At 33.5% G+C, this 21458-nt stretch overlaps 2 protein-coding genes across 5 annotated transcripts; both read right to left on the reverse strand.

Annotated features, from left to right (window-relative positions):
* Positions 1 to 485: 485 nt before the first annotated feature.
* Positions 486 to 9630, reverse strand: LOC109341040 (ABC transporter G family member 24-like). 2 transcript variants are annotated; one of them, XM_019578829.1, is made up of 14 exons: positions 9255 to 9629; positions 8401 to 8477; positions 8026 to 8298; positions 7642 to 7705; positions 7402 to 7548; positions 6930 to 6964; positions 6734 to 6807; positions 5210 to 6153; positions 4458 to 4754; positions 3376 to 3867; positions 2632 to 2780; positions 1916 to 2205; positions 1680 to 1813; positions 486 to 863 (listed from the first exon to the last, which is right to left on the reverse strand). In XM_019578829.1, the coding sequence occupies exons 1-14, from the start codon at positions 9494 to 9496 to the stop codon at positions 707 to 709; spliced, it is 3375 nt and encodes a 1124-aa protein (XP_019434374.1). In that variant the 5' UTR covers positions 9497 to 9629; the 3' UTR covers positions 486 to 706. The 2 variants fall into 2 exon arrangements, with proteins under 2 accessions (XP_019434374.1, XP_019434375.1); XM_019578830.1 differs by lacking the exons at positions 486 to 863; positions 1680 to 1813 and having other exon boundaries at positions 2068 to 2205; positions 2636 to 2780; positions 9255 to 9630.
* Positions 9631 to 14034: 4404 nt separating this feature from the next.
* LOC109341041 (pumilio homolog 4-like) lies at positions 14035 to 20554 on the reverse strand. 3 transcript variants are annotated; one of them, XM_019578833.1, is made up of 13 exons: positions 20422 to 20554; positions 20181 to 20246; positions 19001 to 19678; positions 17893 to 18613; positions 17221 to 17767; positions 16976 to 17117; positions 16775 to 16882; positions 16166 to 16378; positions 15964 to 16074; positions 14886 to 15080; positions 14498 to 14672; positions 14383 to 14416; positions 14035 to 14341 (listed from the first exon to the last, which is right to left on the reverse strand). In XM_019578833.1, the coding sequence occupies exons 3-12, from the start codon at positions 19658 to 19660 to the stop codon at positions 14391 to 14393; spliced, it is 2898 nt and encodes a 965-aa protein (XP_019434378.1). In that variant the 5' UTR covers positions 19661 to 19678; positions 20181 to 20246; positions 20422 to 20554; the 3' UTR covers positions 14035 to 14341; positions 14383 to 14390. The 3 variants fall into 3 exon arrangements, with proteins under 3 accessions (XP_019434378.1, XP_019434377.1, XP_019434379.1); XM_019578832.1 differs by having other exon boundaries at positions 14035 to 14416; positions 20422 to 20553; XM_019578834.1 differs by lacking the exons at positions 14035 to 14341; positions 14383 to 14416 and having other exon boundaries at positions 14667 to 14778; positions 14843 to 15080.
* Between the last annotated feature and the right edge of the window lie 904 nt (positions 20555 to 21458).

A 21458-nucleotide genomic window follows, 5' to 3' on the forward strand; every position in this document is an offset into this window, starting at 1 on the left:
GCAATAACTGTGTATAAAATTTTATACTCACAGTGCATCTTGTTTATTTACTTCAATATATTACCTAAGCGTAAAGGACCCATACATTAATGTCTAATCCAACATAAGCTTATACAAACTATATCAAGGCTACCAGCTATACAATGGTCTAAGTTTAATAATACAATCAAAATGATGCATCAAAAAACAACATTTTCAGATTTCATTAATTTTTATAGTTCTGAATTAATCTCTTTTGAAGTATATAATAGTATCTCCTAACACGTGTCACTCATAGGAATCGAAACTTTAATCTATTTTAGCTAATATAATACATGGAGATCCAATGAACTCTTACACGATTAGACTAACACATTGGTAGTAGATTTCGTTAATTAGATCTGCTTGTCAATGAATCAAGTAGTAAAATTAATAAAAAATGACAATTATAAAGCTGAAAAAAAGGAAGCATTAATTACATCACAAACAAAAAATACTAGCTATATATATTCAACTATGATTACAGGTCTCCGCAAACATAACATACGTTCTCAATTGCAACTTGCATGAATTAAAGCCAATGACCAGTATCAACCATTCAACCACCAAAATTAATTAGACATTTTTGTATCATGAGAATCCTAATGTAATCTCTTTGAAATTTTGATGATTAAACATTCTCCAATTTTGTTGATATTGCACAACTTTGGAACATTGAAGATTGGCCTTATTTCTTTTTGAAAGTGACCATACAGAAGAATGCTATGGCCCTGGCAATTACTCCCATGAAAATGAGGATGTATATGCATAAACTCCAATCATGAAGATTATAACCACTTTTCATAAGTGATCCACAACGAGTTATAAGCCACACTCCCTGATACCTGCATTATAAAAGTAATTAACATGTTTAGTATCCAGTTTCAAATATGTGACTGAACAATTAATTAATACCACAAATTATGTACTATATTTCTTGTTTATGATATTTTTTTTCCTTTTATTCTTCATATAAATGCTGATAATATTCTTCATATACATGAAAACAACTTCAAACTATGTCCATAAACTTATCTGATACAAACCAATCTTTTTAGATTCTCATGATTTGAGCTAAAACTACTACACCTGTTGTCCTGCTTTGTACTCTTTTATTACAAATTTGGAAGGACGTGTTCCTCGAAAAATTATTGCATTATCCTGGATCAATGATCTATGACACATTTTTACCATGAGTAACCAACAGTGAAAATGTGTCATGGAAAATTGGTCCAGGACTATGCAATAATAATTTCCCGGTGTCCCCGACTAAATGCAACCATGCATACCATTTACAATCATATGAAAAGATAAAGGAAAAGCATACATAGTTTTTTCTAGATATATGCACTCAATGTGAATGATGCATTGAGTCCAATGATGCCAAACACATCAACCTAGTTTTTCTCTTCAAGGTAATTCAGCAGAAGAGGGTGAACAATGGCCCAACGATAAGATTACTTGTCTTGTAACTTGGAGCTTATAGGTTCAAATTCTAGAAACAACCTTTTCACTTGAGATGGTAAGACTGCGTGTATCTACCCTCCAGAGACTCCACTGGGTGGGAGTCTGGGAGCCTCGTGCAGTAGGCATCCCTTTATTTTCTATTTCAGCAGAGGTAAAAAATGCAATAAAATCAGTAATAATCTTTTGCAGGTTACCTTTCAGCGTTTGCAACTACAAATGCTTGTAAAGCCCACTTAGAATAGCATAAATTAGCTATACCCTTCAAAATTTTATTATCTATTGGTTGTGTTGCAATGAGAGTCAAAACAACTGGAAGAAGTACTGACCACTGCAAGAAACATTATACAGTGAGAGGAGAAATGAAAGTACTTAATGATGAGTAAATTTCAACTGCGGGATTGGTAAATGTTTTTTCTGTGCTTATACTCACCAGCTGGGCCGCGCCAGGTTCCAAAAATATGGACAGTGCATATGCTATGCCAGTCACACAGTATACAAGACAGAGAAGCACAACGTAATTATCGGCAAAAGTTGATCTTGGATTGGTGAAGAAATAGAACATAGAGAGGTATACAACAGGCTTGATCACTGTATTAAAATGATCAATTGTGTCTTTAGAGAGAAAATAAGCCAAGCTGCTCATGCCAGAATCACTCTCCCTCCAGTAGTGTAATTTATCCAAAGAAAATGATCTCAAGGCCGCTATTTTGCACAGAAGAGCTGAAATCAACAGATAAGAATAAAGCATTGCTTAGATGATCGGTGGGTTGACAATCGGCAATGATATTAGATGATGTTCTAATTACAAAATGAAACTAATGCCAACAATCAGTTCCACGATGTGCCCCGAGGCTCACAAAAAATTTCAATGAAAAGCTCATAAGAACAGCACAAATGTATGAGGGAAATGTTAGTTATTATTTTAACCACATTTTTGAAAAAGGGTGGTTGAACTTCAACCATTTGTCTTTACTTGTAGTTACATGACAAAATAATGTTTTATTATGATATAATTGAAGAAGAGCGAAGCCGACTCCACCTAGCTGGATAAAGGCTTGGTTGTTGTTGATGATTATATAATTGAAGAAATTCAGGGATAGATTGCATAGAATTCTAGGCTACCATCAAGGAACATGTATGACTTACAAACACCAATCACTGTATAGGTGTAACCAGATGCACCAAATGTTTGATCACTTGATTTGGTAAGCGATCCTAAGCAGGCTCCGGCAAGTAACAAAATCAGATAATCTATTGCTTGGATCCTAGCTTCCCGTAATCGCTGCTTCCCAACCCTGAAATAACATTAGCATGGAGTAAGTAGCATGGCAAAAGAAAATGAAGACACCAAATTGAACAGAAATTCGCGCTACTATTTCTCCTTTAACAGATGGCAGCACTAACTCGAGTACAATAGAGTAGCGGAATGATGGCATTCAGCAAATAATTTCTGTAATAATTAGCAGGAGCAAGTTCTTGATTAGTTTCCCTTTACAATCATATGGTTGCATAAGATTAACATTTAGTTAGATTCCAAAATAGAGGGTATAGGAATCAGCAAGTGCCAAAGAAATTGGCAATCATGTGATCTAAAGAAAAGGGTTTAGATAATATTTTCCCTTCCAGTTCTTCATACTTCTTTCATACACACAGAACCTTGGATCATAATACAGTCATAGCAATAAATCTAATTCAATCTCCAGGATTTTCAAAATCCACTGCCACTATTTATGCCACACTTCTAAAACAACAAACTGCTTAAACATGTCAATTTATAATTCTCCGGTTAAAAAGTAACCCATAGTGAGGAAGAGTTCAGCAAGCCATCCGAAAAATGAAAATTCGTAATTTTTTTCTCAAGAAAAATAGAGAGGTCCAGAGATGGCTTACCGTATAAGAAAGTACTTATATTGCTTGAATACACCAGGAGTTTTCCGATTAGATACATCCTTGGATGTCAAAAAATTGAGTCGTATCTTCTCCCTCTGCACTTCCACGTTGTTTCTCACATCTTGCCATAATTCTCCAGCAAAGGTTTTCTCCTCGTGACCAAGGCTAATGGAATCTGTTTCATTAGCTGAATTTACACTTAGTGACGTATCAAATTGTTCGGCATGCTGCCTCATATCAAGAGGTATTGGATATCCGTTATGAAGCATCCATCTAACCGGCAGCTCTTTATAACTGAGCCTTGAGCTTCCACCAGGTACTATTATGCCCTCCAGAATGTCAATGAAGTAGTCTGGAGGATTAATCCGATCCGGGATATTGATCCCTAGGCCTGCAAAGTATTCTTCAACTTTCTTCGAAGATCCATGATACACTGTGAGCCCACCTTTTCCGAGAAGTATCAAGTCATCAAACATCTGGAACAAAGCATAACTGAAGCAGAAAGTCCAAATAGTAATTAATCAAAGGGTAAGAAATCTTCACTGTTAAGTACCAAGAAATCCAAATTAAGAAAGGAGTATGAGATAAGCCTTCAAAATGGTTTCCCGTGCACATTGCCGATGTAGGGAACCAACAAGAAGCATTAAAAAGGAATGTGTACCACAATAAGGTACATATGAGTTTACTACATCCAAAAGATAAACCTAATTTATGGTATGGCACAAGATGAACAAGAAAACATAAAATCTAAACAGAAAAAAAAACATTGTTAATGTGTACTAAGTATACGTCATAAAATACCATACTTACTTGCAGGCCACACCTGTTGGGATAAAGGCTTGGTTATTGTTATACTTGTCGGCCAAACTCACTCCAATATTTCAATTGTAAGTCTAAACTACCCTACAATATTAGCCTTATCTATCCTAAATCCCTAATTATCCCTTTGAAATCTTAGTTGTTTTCATGTCCTGGGTTACCATGGATGAACACTTTATGAATCAACATCAACAACAAAAATTGTATAGTAAATGGTAGCTGGACAAAAATCCCAATTATGCAGAAATGGAATTAAAAGTTACCTTGGTTGGTGAACCACCATGCAAATGTTCACTCCCTCGAGAGCTTCACGTCTTAGTGCTCTTAGAAGGAGCTGAGATGATGCACTGTCCAGACCAGATGTAGGTTCATCCAAGATCAAAAGTGAAGGTTCCATAACCATTTCCAATCCAACATTTACACGCTTCCTTTGGCCTCCAGAGACCCCTCGCTTTTCAACGGTTCCGACCAAAGAATTCCTCACAGACTGAAGCCCCAAGAATTCAATAACTCTCTCAACAACCAGAACTTTTTCTGGTTTTGACAAGTCAGCTGATAGCCTTTAACATTATAAATTGTTTTTTGAATAAACCATACAAAAACACTCAAAAGCTATCGTAAACAATAAAATATGCATAAGCATTAGAAGATAACAACAAGAGAGAACAAATTTTTTATGATGAGTAACCACAGATGATAATGAAATTTCAAAAGTATTGCTTCTTGCATTATTATCCAAACTTAAGTATGAAGAGAAAAATTACAAGGCTATTTGATCACATAAATTTTCCATTTAAACAAGATAGACTAACATTCAATTAGAATCATAATGCCCATTAATGCTTAGAAGATAGAGCTAAATGACTTTTGCAGCTTTCAATTTGATTCAGGATTAATTAGAATAAAAACATTAAAATTTGAATACAAGTCCCAAGCAAATGAAAGGTCATAAACTTGTATGAAGAAAATGAACACAATATATACTGCAGTTAGAATGTGAGGCAAAGTAATATACCTGCACTGTGCACTGAACCAGAGATTCTCTTCCACTGTCAGGTTTCCATGAACTATATCATCTTGTGGCACAAAGCCAATAATTTTCTTAAAGGAATGGATTGATTCATTCCGGTCATTTATAAGAATTGAACCAGTCACCAAGCATCCAAATGCCTTTCCAGCTAGAGCTGAAAGAAATGTTGTCTTTCCAGCCCCTGACGGACCCATGACAGCTGTGATGCGGCCAGGTTTAATCTTTCCGGTAACACATCTCAATATGTGTTTGTTTTGAGCTTTCAATGTAAGAGTGATATCCCTGAAAGAAATCTCAATTAAAGGCCTTTTTCTTTTCTCAGTGTTGGTAGCCATTTTAATTACTCCTGAGAAGGTAAGGTTCTTGTTTTCTTGTTGCTCAGTCTTCTCTTTTTCAAGCTGAGCATATGCATACTTAAAGATTTGGCTACGAGTATGCATTTGTTTTGTCTTTGTCACATTTCCGGTAACCTTTTTATCTCTAGTTTCTGTTTCTACAGTAAAGTTGTCATCAATTTCCGGGTCGTTTTCAATTTCATGTATAATCTGCATCAGACCACTAGGTTCTTTTTCCTTTTCCTTTGGCACTGGCATTGCAGATGAACTTGCAGCCATGCTTGAAGTGGTAACAGGGTGTGAGTGTGGAAACAACTCAACATCAGTTTCAGAAGTTAATTGATTCAAAATCTTAACTTTTTCCATATCTTCTGCGTCCTTCTTACGAGAGAATTTCCGTGACAGTTGAGCTTGCAGCCCAGTTGCACCCTTCATAGCAGCATCCTTTGCAACTTTCCATCTCTGGTGTGCATTTGCGGTCTTCTTTGCACTTCTAGCTGCTGCTTCTCTAGATTTGGCCACTCTCCTTTCCCTAGTAGTGAGAACTTGGTCAGAACAGTTGTAAATAATGAGTAGCAAAGTACTCAAAGCTGCCTGCATAAAGCAGTTAAAAACGTGTTAACCTCTTCCGACAAGATCTCTTTCTCTGTGTCTTTGAGTCTCTGTGCATGTGTATCTATCTATGTGACATTGTATTAAACATTGACTATGGTTCAAACTTCAAAGATCATCTTTGCATGTGATTTAGAAACTAAAATATATAAATTGGAAAACAGGAACCATAAAATATAAGAAACTTTTGCTTAGTATATATCCAATATAGCACATTAGTCACAAAATGTTGGTACAGAGAAACAAGACAAAGAACTAAACAACATTTTAGAGATCTAGTACACCAAGTAAGGGAGAAAAGGAATTAAGGGGGAAGAGGGGATTCAATTCTAAACTCAAGTCTCTAAGCCTCTTAAAATCAGTACAAATTCATCCTTAAATAGGAAAACCTAGCTTCATTACAAAGGAATTCTGAATTATTGATATCCTGGATAACTCCCAAATTACTAATAATGCCAGACTTACTAATAAATTCCCAGATAAGAAAATTTTAATTAATACAAACATATATTATTATTTCAGTTCCGAACTCCATCATTCAGCTTAAGAACTAACAACTTACAATGAGCATAATTCCATATGCATGCATATTCTGGGTCGCTGTGTTTGAATTACATGAACTCAACTTGAAGCATCCTACAAGATTTCAGTAAATGGTCACATAAACTCTGCATATCTATGGTAATAAGTTAATTAGCATATCTGAGACTGAAGCAGAATCCTTTTTCTGTGAGAATTCTCAATTCATGATATCTTACTTTTCTCAGATGTGGAACCTGTCCTGCAATAATGCCTGAAATTTAACAAGAAAATGCAGAATAATGAACAGTGGCAGCATACTTTATCTATGACCATGAAAAACAGGTAATAGTAGCATGAAAGTATACTCAGAAATTAACTAAAGTGCTCAATATTTGCTGGCTAGGTACAAAGCCTCAGGTTTTAGTGCAACCATTAAAGGATACTGTGTTATTGTTGGACCCACCCGCAACCGGAGAGTCTGACACATCTTCTTGAACCAAAACCTTAAGACAATGGTTCTATGAACATTTTCCACTTATAGACTATTTTCCACTTATAGACTCTTTCACACATCAATAAATCAAACAGTTATGAATCATCTCTTCAAAAAGATGAAGTTATTAAATGCAGACACTATAATATCTCTAACACTTCACATTAACTTAGGAAGTTTATAAAGAGAAACCATGTGTTGGAGCAAAATAATACCCACTACTGCATGGAACTCTTTTGGTAGTAGTTGGGCAATAAGATCCGGCTGAGCAAAATATCTCGCCACTGCTACTAACATCAGCCCATACATTTGCTCCACCACATGTATGGTTTGGCTGCAACGGAGGCAGTTGATAAAGATATCTGCAAAATATATCCATTGATTATACACAACAAACCTTGCCAACAATAACTCGAGAAAAATCAAACAAAAATAGATCCAGAAATAAAACTTACGGTTCACATATGCCCGTTGTTTTATTAAGTGTCGCAAGAGGGCAATAAGAACCTAGAGGGCAAGCTTCAAGAACAACATTGCAAATGCCAGATTGCCAGAAAAAGATAGCAAAATCAGAGACATCTTTTAACATAGATATTGACAAGCATCATTGTTATTCCAAATATTGTCATTATACTTCACAATTATAGATATCTCTTCATATAAACTGAAATTAGCCAGCACATTTCTAAACCCTTGAATAGCTATTTACAAATAACTATATTGAATAGCTTGAATATGCTTAAAAGTTGAATAAGAATTGATGCCATCTTAAAGAATTATAAGGTATATGCGGCCATCGGTAATGAAGAAAGGATTCTAAAGATTTTCATCACACTTACGTATCATGCACGTGATACCATGAGGACAAAAGAAGCCTTCACAACATGCTTCACAGTTTGAAGTTCTTGCAGGTATCTCCTTCGAATTTCTAAGGTCAACCTTCTGGCTTGAGGGAACACTACAGGCCCATCCTGGCTCGCAACCAGGGACCCATGATGTTAAATTGCAATTCTTGTTAGGCTTTAAATAACTGGCACTTGTAGATCTATCCAATAAACTATTTAAGTAAAACTTCACTTCTGCTGCGGTACACAAACGCCTCGTAATATCTCCTATCAAATCATCAGAATCACCAGAGTATGAATCGTCAGAAAACAATAGTGTTAATTGTTAAGTGATATGAAGAGGAACAATAGTGTAGTTTCTTTTCATACCTCTAGTTTTCTTAACACAAGAAGCCAAGAAGCCTAAATCAGATGAAAAATTAAATGCTTGGTTCCAATCAGCATCTCTGAAACAAGACAGCACAGTTTCATAATTAAATCAATACCTCTACATTATTAAAGACGAAATCGCTTTATAAGAAATAGTCATTGCATTTCAGTGATAAGTGCCCATATCACTAAACCACAAAATTAATTTTATCAGAGGATTGAAATACACCATATTACAGAATTCAAATTCTTTCTTTTCTTTGACATTATACATGAAACTAGATCTGGAGGCACAGTTCCGGGACATATGACGGCTTGAAGCTCAAGGATGAGGAAAATGACGCTTTCAATGGTGGTTCACTTGGGACTGGGTATCAATACACGAATCAGGGCGTATTGCTTCGCAAAATCACCGCAAGTCGGTACTCGTGAACCGATTCGCGGTTCCCTGGCCAAACCAGCGAATCTGGTTTCTATGCTCCATTTATTCATTATTTACAATGGGAATCAACAACTGCTTTAAACATGTAGAAAGTATTATCTTTTATCAGCTTCCTTTATCCAATAGTTCATCATTTTTAACCCTCATTGCAACCAAATCACAAATCTGAAACATTTCAAGCATAATACTTAAAGTGAAGAACGATTTCAAATAATTCTCTAGCATATGAATGCATTTTCTATTAACAAAATGTGCACTAAGCTAATAAAACTTAATGAAATAACTAAACCAAGAACCTTATCAAAAGTCCTAGGAAGCATGAGCACAATATAGATATGCTCTCACATATATAGAATAAAGTTCATAAAACAATTGGAAACATAAAACGAAAGGAAAAGAAGCAAATACTCACGGATCTTTGACACAGAAAGTGGACTGAGAACTGATTTGTTGACTAAGAAGTGAGGTAAGATTAGAAAGTCTTGTATAGACAAGTTGAGTAATAAGTGGAAGCACAGCAGGGTTATCAATTTGGTCATAATCATTCATTTCTTGGCAATGTATTATTCCAAGGAATAAGCTCAAAACCAAAAAGGGTAACCATAGAATAACACATAAGTTCTTTGAACTCATCCAACTACACATGTTGTTCATTGAACCTTACAACAAAAGGGTTTTATGTTCTGATTCAAGAAATCACATTGGTATCACTTTTGGAGGCATTTGCATTAGGACAATTTCTAAGATAAACCTAATCAGATTCCAAGCTAGAGTTATTGTACTATTAATTATAACTATGTTCATCAACTATATTATTAGTATTAGTATAGTTATTATTATTTACTATTAATTAATGATGTAGTTGGCTGGATGCTAGTGTTAATGGGTATCCCTAAGAGTATTTTTTCTAAACAATCTAATATAAAAAGAAGGAAATCAGTTTTATAAAATTATGTCCAATCTTATAAAATCATTTTTTAAAGATAAAAGTTAAGAAAAAATGTATACATTAATAATATAAAAGTTTTATATATTATTAATCTATAATTCGTTATTCATGTTTTATTATAGTGAATAATTTAATGAGTGTGAATAAATATTTATATTAAGTATTACGCTAACATATTTTGTATTTCTAAACAATATGCTTAGCACGTTGGAATGAGGTTGTGGGAACATACACTGATGTCAAGGAAACAATTATTTTGCTGTCCAAAATGGAGAGAGACTCCGTTAATTTTGCCTCCACTTTTGGTCAACCAACATGTTCCATAATAAAGTCTCATTAATTGCAACATTTTTTTTAAGACACACTTATTTTTTTCAATATAAAAATTGGTGGAAATTTTAACATTTTTTAACTCCACTTAATACCTAATATCAATTTACTACAATGTATACAAATTCAACTTATTAATTCAAGAAAAGAATGTTACAATATCATATTATTCATTATTCATATTTGATTATCTATTGATTTAAATATAAGTAATATAAATGAATGATGAATTATATAAATATTTATGGTTATAATATATAGATATTACATTCTAATAATTATTCATTTGTCATCCTTATTTATATGACATTTTTTTATTAATTTACCTTCGTTAATAAAAAATTTGGTATTACCAATGATATCTTCTCATCTTTTTTTGTTAAGGAACTAATCTCTTTCGAGGTTAGGTGTTGCCTCTCCCAACAAATGTCGCTCGCATAAATTGAATTCTTGACTTTAAGGATCTAACGGAGCCTTACCCCACTAGACGAACATCTTGTTAATATTTATTAATAAAATTGGACTAGGGTAGCTAATATTCTCAAATTTATCTAAATATGTGTGAACGTTACAAAATTGCCCCAAAATGTAGAAGATCCTCTCAATTAAAGAAAAACCAACCATTGGTAAAAGTAAAAGGATTTATTCGGTAGCCTAAATATGCTAGTGGTTTGTAACACCGGAGTAGAGTGATTTCAATCTACCACATGAATCATCAGGTGTCACGTTTTCTAGGGGGTCCATTGTAGTATCATTCATGGCTAAAATCACATCAATTATTATGCATACCAGTGGTGACACCAAAGTGCCAGCCAACCAGATTAATATTTTTAGGGTGTTAATTATTTAAATTTTATATATTTTATTTTGGAGAATTATATTTTTTATTGGGTAGTAGTTATATTTTATATTGTATTTTTTATTCGGAATATTTTATATTACAAATTTTTGTTTTATTACAACTAGCGTGCCGATAGACACTACCCATATTCTTATTTTATGATATTACGTATTAAATTTGTATTTTTTATTTTAAAGAATTAGAATGTTTTTTATTGGATGTATTTCATGCTATAATTTTTGTATTTATTATAATATCCAACTTAAAGTGAGATATATTAATTATAATTATATAGGATTATATCGTATTACTTTAGAAATAAAAAAATATTAAGGACAAAATAAGAAAATAAAATCATGATTGTAGTTATTTCAAATTTTGGCTTTATATATAGTATCATGGTTATAGTTTATATGGTATTTTTTATTGGGAATATTTTTTTATTACAACTTTTTGTTTTATTATAACTAGCGTGTCGACAGACACTTCATGTATGTTGACCCGCATTTTTATTTCATGATATTAAATATTAATTTTTTATTTTTTATTTTAGAGAATCAGAATGTTTTTTATTGGATGTACTTTATGTTATAATTTTTGTATTTATTATAATATTCAACTTAAAGTGAGATGTATTAATTCATGTTAAAAATAAAAAATAGTAAGGGCAAAATAGGAAAATAAAATCATGGTGGTAGTTATTTCAAGTTTTGATTTTATATATGACTAGTGTGCGACAGACACTTCGTGTTTGTCGAATGTATGTCAGTCACGTTCTTATTTTACAGTGCTAAATAATTAGTTTTTATACACTTCATTTTGTAGCATTAAAATGTCTTTTTTGTATTGTATTTACTTTATATTATATATTTTTTTGTCTTTATTAGAATATGCTACTTATAATTAATATGTTTGTGGTGATTATATAGGATTACATGAGTTTTTTAAATTAAAAAAATGAAGGGTAAAATAAGAATATATAAATTATATCATTGTGGTGGTTATACCATGTTTTGGCTTTATATATAACTAGCGTGTTGACATGCACTGTCGTGCCTGTCAACCCGCTTTCCTATCGTTTGTAATGTATAGTTTGTATTTTATAAATTCAAATATAATTTTTTTGCGCTAAATTTACGGTTGAATTTATTCAATTGGTCTAATATTCAATTTTTTAAATACACTTTTAAAATAAGAAGATAATAAGGATAAAATAAGAAAATAATATTATATGGTGTTTTGGTAGAAATAAAAAGATATTGAGGACAAAATAGGAAAACACAAATTACACCATGTATTTTGTGTTTTCCCTTTATTAATAGTATAGATATAGATATAGAAATATAGATATATACAAATATCAAATTTAAAGTGAAATATATTTATTATAGTTATCTAGGATTATATGGTTTTACTATAGAAATAAAAAATATTAAGGACGAAATAGGAAAATAGAATTATATTAATAGTTATTTTAAGTTTTGGTTTTATATATAATATTGATGAAAATGATGGTGTAGTGAGAAACAAAACATGTCAATATATATGGGTGGACATTATGTAAGAGTTGTTTACCAAATTCTGTTAATTATTATTAACCGGTGAATGAAAGTAATACTACACATAAATAATGGATTGATCATCTAAAAAAGCTATATATATATAAATATAGAAACAAACTTACCCTATTTTTAATCCTATGGAAGTTAAAACTAGAAAATGTAAAATTATTAGAGAAAAGAAAAGAAGCGGACTGAGTTGTTGGTGACTGAACAAAATTACACATGAGATTGAAAGTATATTTTTTATTTCACAATACGTTGTGGTACTCCATGTGCCATAAATTATGATTAACCAGAAAATTACTTAATAATTATATTTTTAACTTAAATAAATTTTTTTTAACTAACACAGCATATATCACATGGAGGGACACATACTGTTGAAATTTGTTAAAAAAAGGCTGGACAATGTTGCAATCTTTATTGAGAAGGGAAATGATAATGTAGAATAAGAGTTATAACAACTTTATAACCTTCAAACAAACAAAAATAGCATGTATGATCAAGTATTTTCCCTGATTTGCTATAAAAAAATAAATAAGTATCCATCAAATTGGGAAATTCTACAATGCAAGCAAAACATAAATGATGCTTGTGATATATTAACATGGGTACAAGTACAACTATTCAACAAATTGTTATGTGTAATATGTGTTATAAGTTGAAGCTATTAGAAACTATGGTTCCATTTTGGATTTGCTGAAATTAATTTTTATGAGCATTACTAACAGTGGATCCTTATGCATTATAGTGCATATTCTTACTAACAGTGGATCCTTATGCATTATAGTGCATATTCTTACTAACAGTGGATCTTTATTTGGTAAAAATTGATTAGGGGCTTGAAAGACAACTGTGTATGCTTGTTCTAGCCCAGTCACATGATTTATGTAACAGGTTTTAAGTTTTATTGTTGTTTTGAAGATATATCAACTCCATTCTGCAATAGTTCTGGATAAAATTGGTATCCTTTTCATGGAGTCTAACCTGCATAACTTATGTCTTGAAGTGATGAACAATGCATTTTTTAATTTATGTAAAACAAGACAAATGTAGTAATACTTTACAAACCAAAACCAATTAACTAGTCCAAAAGTTATAACTTCTACAGTATTAATAGCTGAATTAATGTAATCTGTATTGAGTTTTTATATGATTTAATTCAATTGAAATAAAACACCCTTAAAACCATAAATTACTTCCATTTCCCTCTGAGATAATTAATTCAAATTACCAGAGATACGTTTGCCTAGTGATATAAGACTACACTAGAATATCAAACTAGGTCAAAGATCAAAAGTCCAATTCTTGATAACAACACTTGATAGGAGGGATAGTCTCATACCCAAAAGTTACCCATATGGTGAGGTGAATACCCTTAATTATAACAGAAATTAATTCAAATTAACTTTCTTTCAAGTGTGAAACAAATCAATTCTACCATAATACCATTTACACAGGAAAAAACATGCACTCGGAATATAAGTCAGGTAATCAAATGCACAAGATAAGACCAAGAAATTGAAGTTTATATTATTTACATCCTTGATATGAAAGTAGAAACACTGATCTACAGACCATGGTACTCCCCTTAATCATTTACCATTGATTTGTTTTTATACAGACAATGGACCCAATATATACTCTCAAAAAAGGACACACTACCATGACTCTAATCTTGACATATCCTAAGTCAAACAACTCTCCTTATGGAGTTATTCTTTCCAGTAATAGTAAATAAATTATTCCATTGGTGCACCTCAAGCTTATCTCCAATTGCTAAATATTAACATTCATGTTAGCTGTACAACCCTTATGTAGTGTCCTCAAGACTGAGACTAGGATGCCTCCTGAGGATGTAGTAAGTTAAGCCAACAACCCTATGCGCCTCTCTGCAAAATGAGAAACCGAGATGATTTATGAATGAGCGATGTGAGTTTATGTGAGGAAGAAAGTCGATAAATAACCCTTACCTCCGGTGGTTATGAGCTTCTCTACAAGAGAAACTATATGTTTGCCGTAAGTATACCGCTTAAGGGCGTTTAAGTGGACCTTGATGCGAGAAAGGATCAGCTCAAGACTTCGGTCATCACAGGTCTCTAGAACCTTTTGCACAACATAATTTCCAAAAGGATCCTTCATCATAGCCTACAGTTTGAGTGTTATATTTTCGATCAATAAGCACCTCTGATTTGATACATATGCAAAACAATGTAATTTGATATAGTATAAGAAAAAATAGCATACAGCTACACTTAAACCATAATAACTATATACAAAGACATGAAAAGAATAATGAGCAACAAATAATCTTCAGCCTTGGAAAGACTGAAATTTTGCACAATAAGATGTGAAAGGAACCTGTAAGGGCTCATTCTCATCAGAGGTACCAAGCATTTCATTCACCAAAATCTGACGTTCTTCGGGAGAACCAAAAGCCAAGCACTTCTCAATAACATTGGAAGCAAACTTTTGCTGGCTCATCTTTACAATTTGTCCAGCGAGCTTGCTGATAACAGCAGTCCGTTCACGTGATTTTCCATGCTGTATTATATGCTACAATCAAAAGTATGTCATAGAAATAACAAAAGAATTAGTAAGCAATAAACATATGATATGCTATGATACAGAACTTGTTCTCAAATGGCAATATAAATCAATACGGAACCAACATTTTTATCTAAAAGTAAACAGAAAACAGAGTTTATGGATAACAAAATAATAAGTAAGACTTCTCTCAATATCCAATCTGTTATTTGCAGCTAAAAATCGAGATAAACCAAATTATTGCTGTTTGACAACAATAGTCAAGACTGGTAATACTAGTTATATATCACTTGATAATGAAACCTCCATATATTAACTCTGACAAAAGGATTGAAACTGGAATAATAGCTGCAAGTGGCAAGTGGCAAGTGGCTGAATATGTAAGTGCAATAAACGTCTAATTGTTAGGTCACTTAATGGAGTCTATTTATAATATGGAAAATGTGGACATTGCCAAGGCATGGGACTTTTCTACATAAAATTATATCATTATAAGAAATGACCCATCAACAGAGTATAAATTAAACAAATGTGCATCATATCTAAAATGCAAAATTTCATGTCAAACAAGCCAAGCAACATACATCCAACAATTCTGTTAGAATATTATTGCTTCAGACTTCAGTCTTAACAAATACAGATTTTTCTTACCAATGGCTAAAAGCGAAGACCAAGACAGAAACAGAAAACAGTTGTTTTTCAAAGTGTGGCTAACATAAACTTGGCTTTATTATAAAATGGGAGACACAACCTTAGTCACAAAACTATAATGCATACACAAGTGTGTGGTTATAAGGGCAGAAGTGGCACTGCATAAATGTACATATTTTGGTGTTGGTGTGCATTTCAAATCCTCTTCATGAAATAAATTCACATAGTGATGACTATGTACCTGAATAACATAATTGCCATATTGATCCTGTGCTAAATTGCAGACAGATTGCATGATTTCATCCATGATAATTTGTTGTGTACTTGGATCATCACAATGTTCAAGAACCCTCTGTTATCATCCATGTAAACAGTTAAATAATATACTAAAAAAACTCATTGCTGTCTCGATAGAATATAAATACTATGTACAATGTTCTAACCTGAATAACTCGGCACCCATAAGGATGAGTAGAAAGTGTAACAACTTGCCCATAAAAGGATGAGATGATAAACTGAATTCTATCTTGAGCGATACACTCTATACATTTTTGAATAACATGGTTTCCATTCTGATCACGTACACATCTCATTACTGCACCATCGAGCTCTGAAACCATTTGAGTCTGCTGATCCACACTAACCACTTCCAGGGCCTATGAATAAATATTGCATTCATTGCTCACCTTATCTTATAGCAAATAACAAAGCGAATAAAAATGTTGGGGGAGGGGGTCAGTTCCTTAACCGTTTAATCTTGTAATAATAAATATTTATCACTGTTGGCCTAAACTAAATAAGAATGGGTGTTCCATTATTTACTTAAAGTAAAGTAAACCATAAACCAGTTTATAAAGAAATCAACAGAAATTTATTACTGATATGCAACAAAGAAGCCACATGTAACTATGAGCCAAGCACTGAGGTTTGACCCAAAAGAAGAAGAAAAAACCATCTAATGCAAAAAAAAATATTTTTTCTTTAAATATAGGTAAGGCAAGAAATAATGCACATGAATAGGGAACAATATGAATACAAGGCTTGAAAGGCACCTTCTGAATCACTCTGCAACCATACATCTGCAGACTAAGAGGTAAAACATGACCTGTAAGTTGGCTGGCTAATTCCTTCCTTTGACTTTCTGTACCATGCTCAAAAAACTGCAATGCCAAGCACAGCAATCTAAATTCAGTGACCAAATAAAAAAGAGCATATTTATGACAGGACTCAGTATTAGTAGAAGGAAATTATACTTTCTGTATAACGTAATTGCCAAAGACATCAGTCATCAAGGCATGAGCATGAGGAACAATCTCGGGAAATATCTTGACCTTCTCTTCTACTGAGGCAGTTTCTAATTTCTGCTGAATAAAGCGGCTACCGTACTGATCAGTACTGCATTATGGCACAGATTATCAAATCAGACTTCCAGAGCAAGGTCACTAGCAACAACAGTGGAAGTCTGCGAAATTTAGAAACTAAGGTGCAAGATCCATACCTAAATTGAACCACATGATCAACAATATCTGAAAGTTCGAAAGGTCTAGCCTTGTTGTTCTTGAACTCATCTAATAAGGTTGCAGCAAATTTTCCCTCCAGGTTATTGCCAATATCAGCATGCCATGAGCCTCCAGAACCTCCCATTGAACTTCTCATCATAGAATTAATGTGTGATATGTATTGATTCTCAAATAGTGGATTTCCAGATCCAAGAGAAGGAAGTGAAGAATTTACGATCTGCTTTCCTGTATATGGCATGCCAACACCATATGGCTGACTTCCCCAGAATCCGTTATTAAGAATCCCAGATTTGCTCAGAAGTGGGAGCTCATATTGTTGCTTCTGTTGAGCAAAAAGCATCTCTGTGTATGCTTCCCGAAGTCCCTCTAAGCCTCCATGTGAAGCATCAGAGAAATTTCTCATTTGAGAAGGATCACCAGAACCACTCATCCCATGCATCGAGTAATTAGAGTTTCGCTGAAAGCTTTGGATGAAACGTGGGTCCAGTGCATTGAGAAATTGTCCATCTATGTGCCCCCTCAAAGCTGTAACTCAAAAACCAAATTGTTATCACGGGCTTATAACGCTAAACTTCACTGAGCTTAAATTAATTAACATGCACATTGTGCACATAGACAAACATATATAAACACACAGTCAGAGAGAGAACCTGTCTCAGGATGATTGTTGTACATAGCATTCATTTTCGAGTTCCCAAGATGTGCACTGGGAACATGCCCAGCTAAGTCTATACTTGGACTTGCTGCATTTACAGAAGAATTCACTTTTGAGCGAAGATTAGCAGAAGAAGCAGTTTTTTTCAGTAGATTGACTTGATCATTTGAACTAAATGGGTTAAGGTTTGTTGCAACCCCATTATGTCCAGACAGATTAAAATTGCTCGGTGTACTTAACAGAACATCAGCATGGTTACCAAGTTCCATTTGTAACTTAGATTTCAAAAGACTATCTTGCCCTGCATGTCTAATACCAGACAAATTTAACCCTGATAAAGAAGATGCCATATTATCAAGATCAGACATACTCGAAGAGTGACCATTTGGGTTGCCCAAGCCAATACTACTTTTCTCAACAGGGAAAACATTGCTCCCCATGGGAGGAACTGAAGATCCAAAAGATCTCCCAATACCCTGTGGTTCAGGGGCTGTAACCCTTGACAAAGAAGTACCCACAGCAGATGAAAAACTATGAGAACCATTTATACCATGGTTCTGAAGTCCTACCAAACCAGGAGTAGAAGCTGAAGAACGTAAACCCTCAAACGACTCACGATCGACAATGCTAGTTGAATCCACAATATCACCAAATGCATTGCGACTTGCAGGTCGTGACACATTTCTGGATAGGGAGGCAGGTTGATCAAGTCCTTCCTGATAAATTGCTAACCAGTTATGAGTTTAACAGAATAGCATAACAGGATAAGAAAATAGCAGGATGTGCTCTATCAGCTTAATTGCTTAAATTATATCAGTTACAAACATTTTTTGCCTTAGTAATGAGTTTAACAGAAACGGCAGATACTGAAGGATAACATGAAATCAAACCAGGGACCTATATTTCATTGCTTACGCTTGAGCTTCTTTAACAGTCATATCATGCCGACAACTTGAAAGTGTTAGAGATAACATAAAACTTATAGTAAATCAAGTTTTACCATTAGCCTTATGTCAAAATGAAGTTGCAAGAAATGACACATCGATTAATGGCACAGAAAATGTCTAATCTAGAACCAAACATGCAATAGACTAATTAATTACCTGAAGAATGCTAGCAAAGGACGTCCTCCTCGCACCAAGACCAGGTCCTGACATTCTTTCTAATTCATCCATATGCCCATCAAGCAACTGAGATGAGCTTTCCCTAGAGAAATTCCGTCCACTGGCTTTCCTCAGTTCCATCAAATCATTCTCTGCCTGTTGCACAGAAAATCCAGGCTGCATTGAAAATAGTGATGAACTATCACCATTTGTTCCCACCTTCTTTCTCCAGTCTCCAAATCCCTCTAATGAAGAACCACCAGCTTGAAACCTTTGTGCAACACGCCAATCTTCTTTCGACAACAATGGTGGAGGTAGTCTAGGATTTATACTCTCATGTGAGTAATAGTAAGAAAGATAAGCAGGGTGTGAACGAATCTCGTCCTCAGTCAAAAGTCCATTATTATTACTGCTGCTGCTCGCTCCGAAATCAGAGTTCCTCAGACTACCAACAGCACGTAATGATCCCTCCACTGTTGGAGGAGCACTTCCACTCCTATAAATATTGAGATCCCTTTCTTGATTGATAAACTGCTGACTCTGCTGCTCTTGCAGCATCCTTTTCAGCTCATTCTGCAAAGTGTCGTCGACATTCCCATTCGGAAAACTCTGCAATAAGGCATCTGAAGTTTGCATATCTACCTTACTCGCACTGGCCATCACAAAACTAGAAGTCACCTAAAATTGAAATGCCACAAAAAAATCCATTGAAGTTGAACAGACCAAAACCATAACATAAAATAGGGCGACCCAATGCATGAGGCTTCTAGTTAGTGGGGTCTGGACATTATAGATGTATGCAGCCGCCTTACCATTGCAAGCAAAAAGTTTATTCTCAGGATTTGAACTCATGACCTCCAGGTCACAAGGCAATCAACATTACCGTTGGGCAAGGCTCACCCAAAACCATAAAATAAAATGAGAAGAAAAATTAATAAAACCCACACCTTAATCCACTTTCTCATTGCTATAAAATTATATGAAACATGAAAGAAAGAAAAAATAGATCATGATTCCTTCTCTTTCACTATGCCCTTCAAAATAGACAATACCTCAATCACAAATTTTTAGTATCTTTTTTCTTCTGAGTACCCTTTTACCTCAAGATAACAAATCCTAAATCAATAAACAAAATTAACTTACAAGGGTAAAATCAAAAAGAAAATTTATTTTATCATACCTCGGACTCCACAGCTGAAAAGGAACCTTCGCATCAATACAAACAAATCTCCAAATTTGATCCTTTCTGAAACCAAAATAAACAAACCCATTATGGAGAGAAGAAATCACAACCACTCCAACAATTCACGCGCAAAGCATTACATGAGTTTTGCACATTTTAATAAAAATCACATCAAAAACACGGAAAATATTTGGAAACTTTTTAGGACATTGAAAAAACAAAGAGCAATGAAAGTTACCCTTTTGAATTGAGTTGAGGATGAGGAAGCTGCTATTGATTATTCATTTTGTTGGAAATCCGAAAAAAGAAGGGGTTCCAGAAAAAACTGATTTTGTGATTTTTATTTTGCTAAGAATGAGGAATGAGATATGGTGTGGGCTTGAATGGGTCATGGGAACATGCATGATGAGCATGATGAGTTGTGTTGGGCTTTCGAGATCTTTTAGCGTTAATATCAACACACGCAATATATTATTGTTACAACAAAATATATTTTCATGATTTTTATGTCTCCAAAAGGATTAATCTATGACTTTCGGTAAAGATATTCTTATTATAAACCCAAAAAATAAAAATAAAAATGTTGTGTAGTTGTGATAGAGGAAGTGTACTGGATTTGTTGAATAAAAAATATTTGGTTTTTAATTACTTCAATTAGACTTTTAACCAAATTAGATTACTTATATAATGATATATATATATAACAACTTAATTATAATGATATATATATAACACAACTTAATTATATGAGGTAAGCATGCGGGTGACCTGCTAAAAATATCAATCCAAACGGGCTGACCTGTCGGACCAAACCTATATTGCCATCCACAGGCAAGCATTAGTAAAAATGGTATGCTTAATAAACTACATAAAATTAAAATAAAATTAAAGTATTACAAACTACTTAAATCATATTATACTACTCAATCAATCACGTATTAACAAAACATTAGTCTAGTGGTGTAAGAATTTATTAGATACTCAAGGTTGAAGGTTCGATTCTCAAGTACGACACTTGTGGGTGAGATACATTTTGTAGTACAAAAAGAAATCAATAACTTACCATTGTTTAGAATTTTATAAGGTTCCAATTCCCAATGATAACTCAAATGTAATTTATCTTCTTAAATGTATACGGTGTTTGACAAATGTCTTATTTTATATTTTTTATTATATTTTAAAATGAAAACTTCTAGAGAGGAGAGAAATAAAACACATGTTAAATATTAATTAAATTTAAAGAGATGAATAAGATATATTTTATTCTCTTCACAA

Source organism: Lupinus angustifolius, unplaced genomic scaffold (genome assembly GCF_001865875.1).
Source record: "Lupinus angustifolius cultivar Tanjil unplaced genomic scaffold, LupAngTanjil_v1.0 Scaffold_332, whole genome shotgun sequence".
NCBI lineage: Eukaryota > Viridiplantae > Streptophyta > Magnoliopsida > Fabales > Fabaceae > Lupinus > Lupinus angustifolius.

Excerpts from the sequence above, each read along its gene's own strand:
- LOC109341040 (XM_019578829.1), bottom strand. The coding sequence starts at position 9,496 with ATGAACAACATGTGTAGTTGGATGAGTTCAAAGAACTTATGTGTTATT. Across the intron at positions 7,706-8,025 it reads TGGTATCACGTGCATGATAC|CTTGCCCTCTAGGTTCTTAT; the intron begins GTAAGTGTGATG and ends TTGTTCTTGAAG. Across the intron at positions 3,868-4,457 it reads ATGGTGGTTCACCAACCAAG|TTATGCTTTGTTCCAGATGT; the intron begins GTAACTTTTAAT and ends TTTCTGCTTCAG.
- LOC109341041 (XM_019578833.1), bottom strand. The coding sequence starts at position 19,660 with ATGGCCAGTGCGAGTAAGGTAGATATGCAAACTTCAGATGCCTTATTG. Across the intron at positions 18,614-19,000 it reads CCTTTGCTAGCATTCTTCAG|GAAGGACTTGATCAACCTGC; the intron begins GTAATTAATTAG and ends GCAATTTATCAG. Across the intron at positions 16,883-16,975 it reads GCAATTACGTTATACAGAAA|TTTTTTGAGCATGGTACAGA; the intron begins GTATAATTTCCT and ends TTGGCATTGCAG.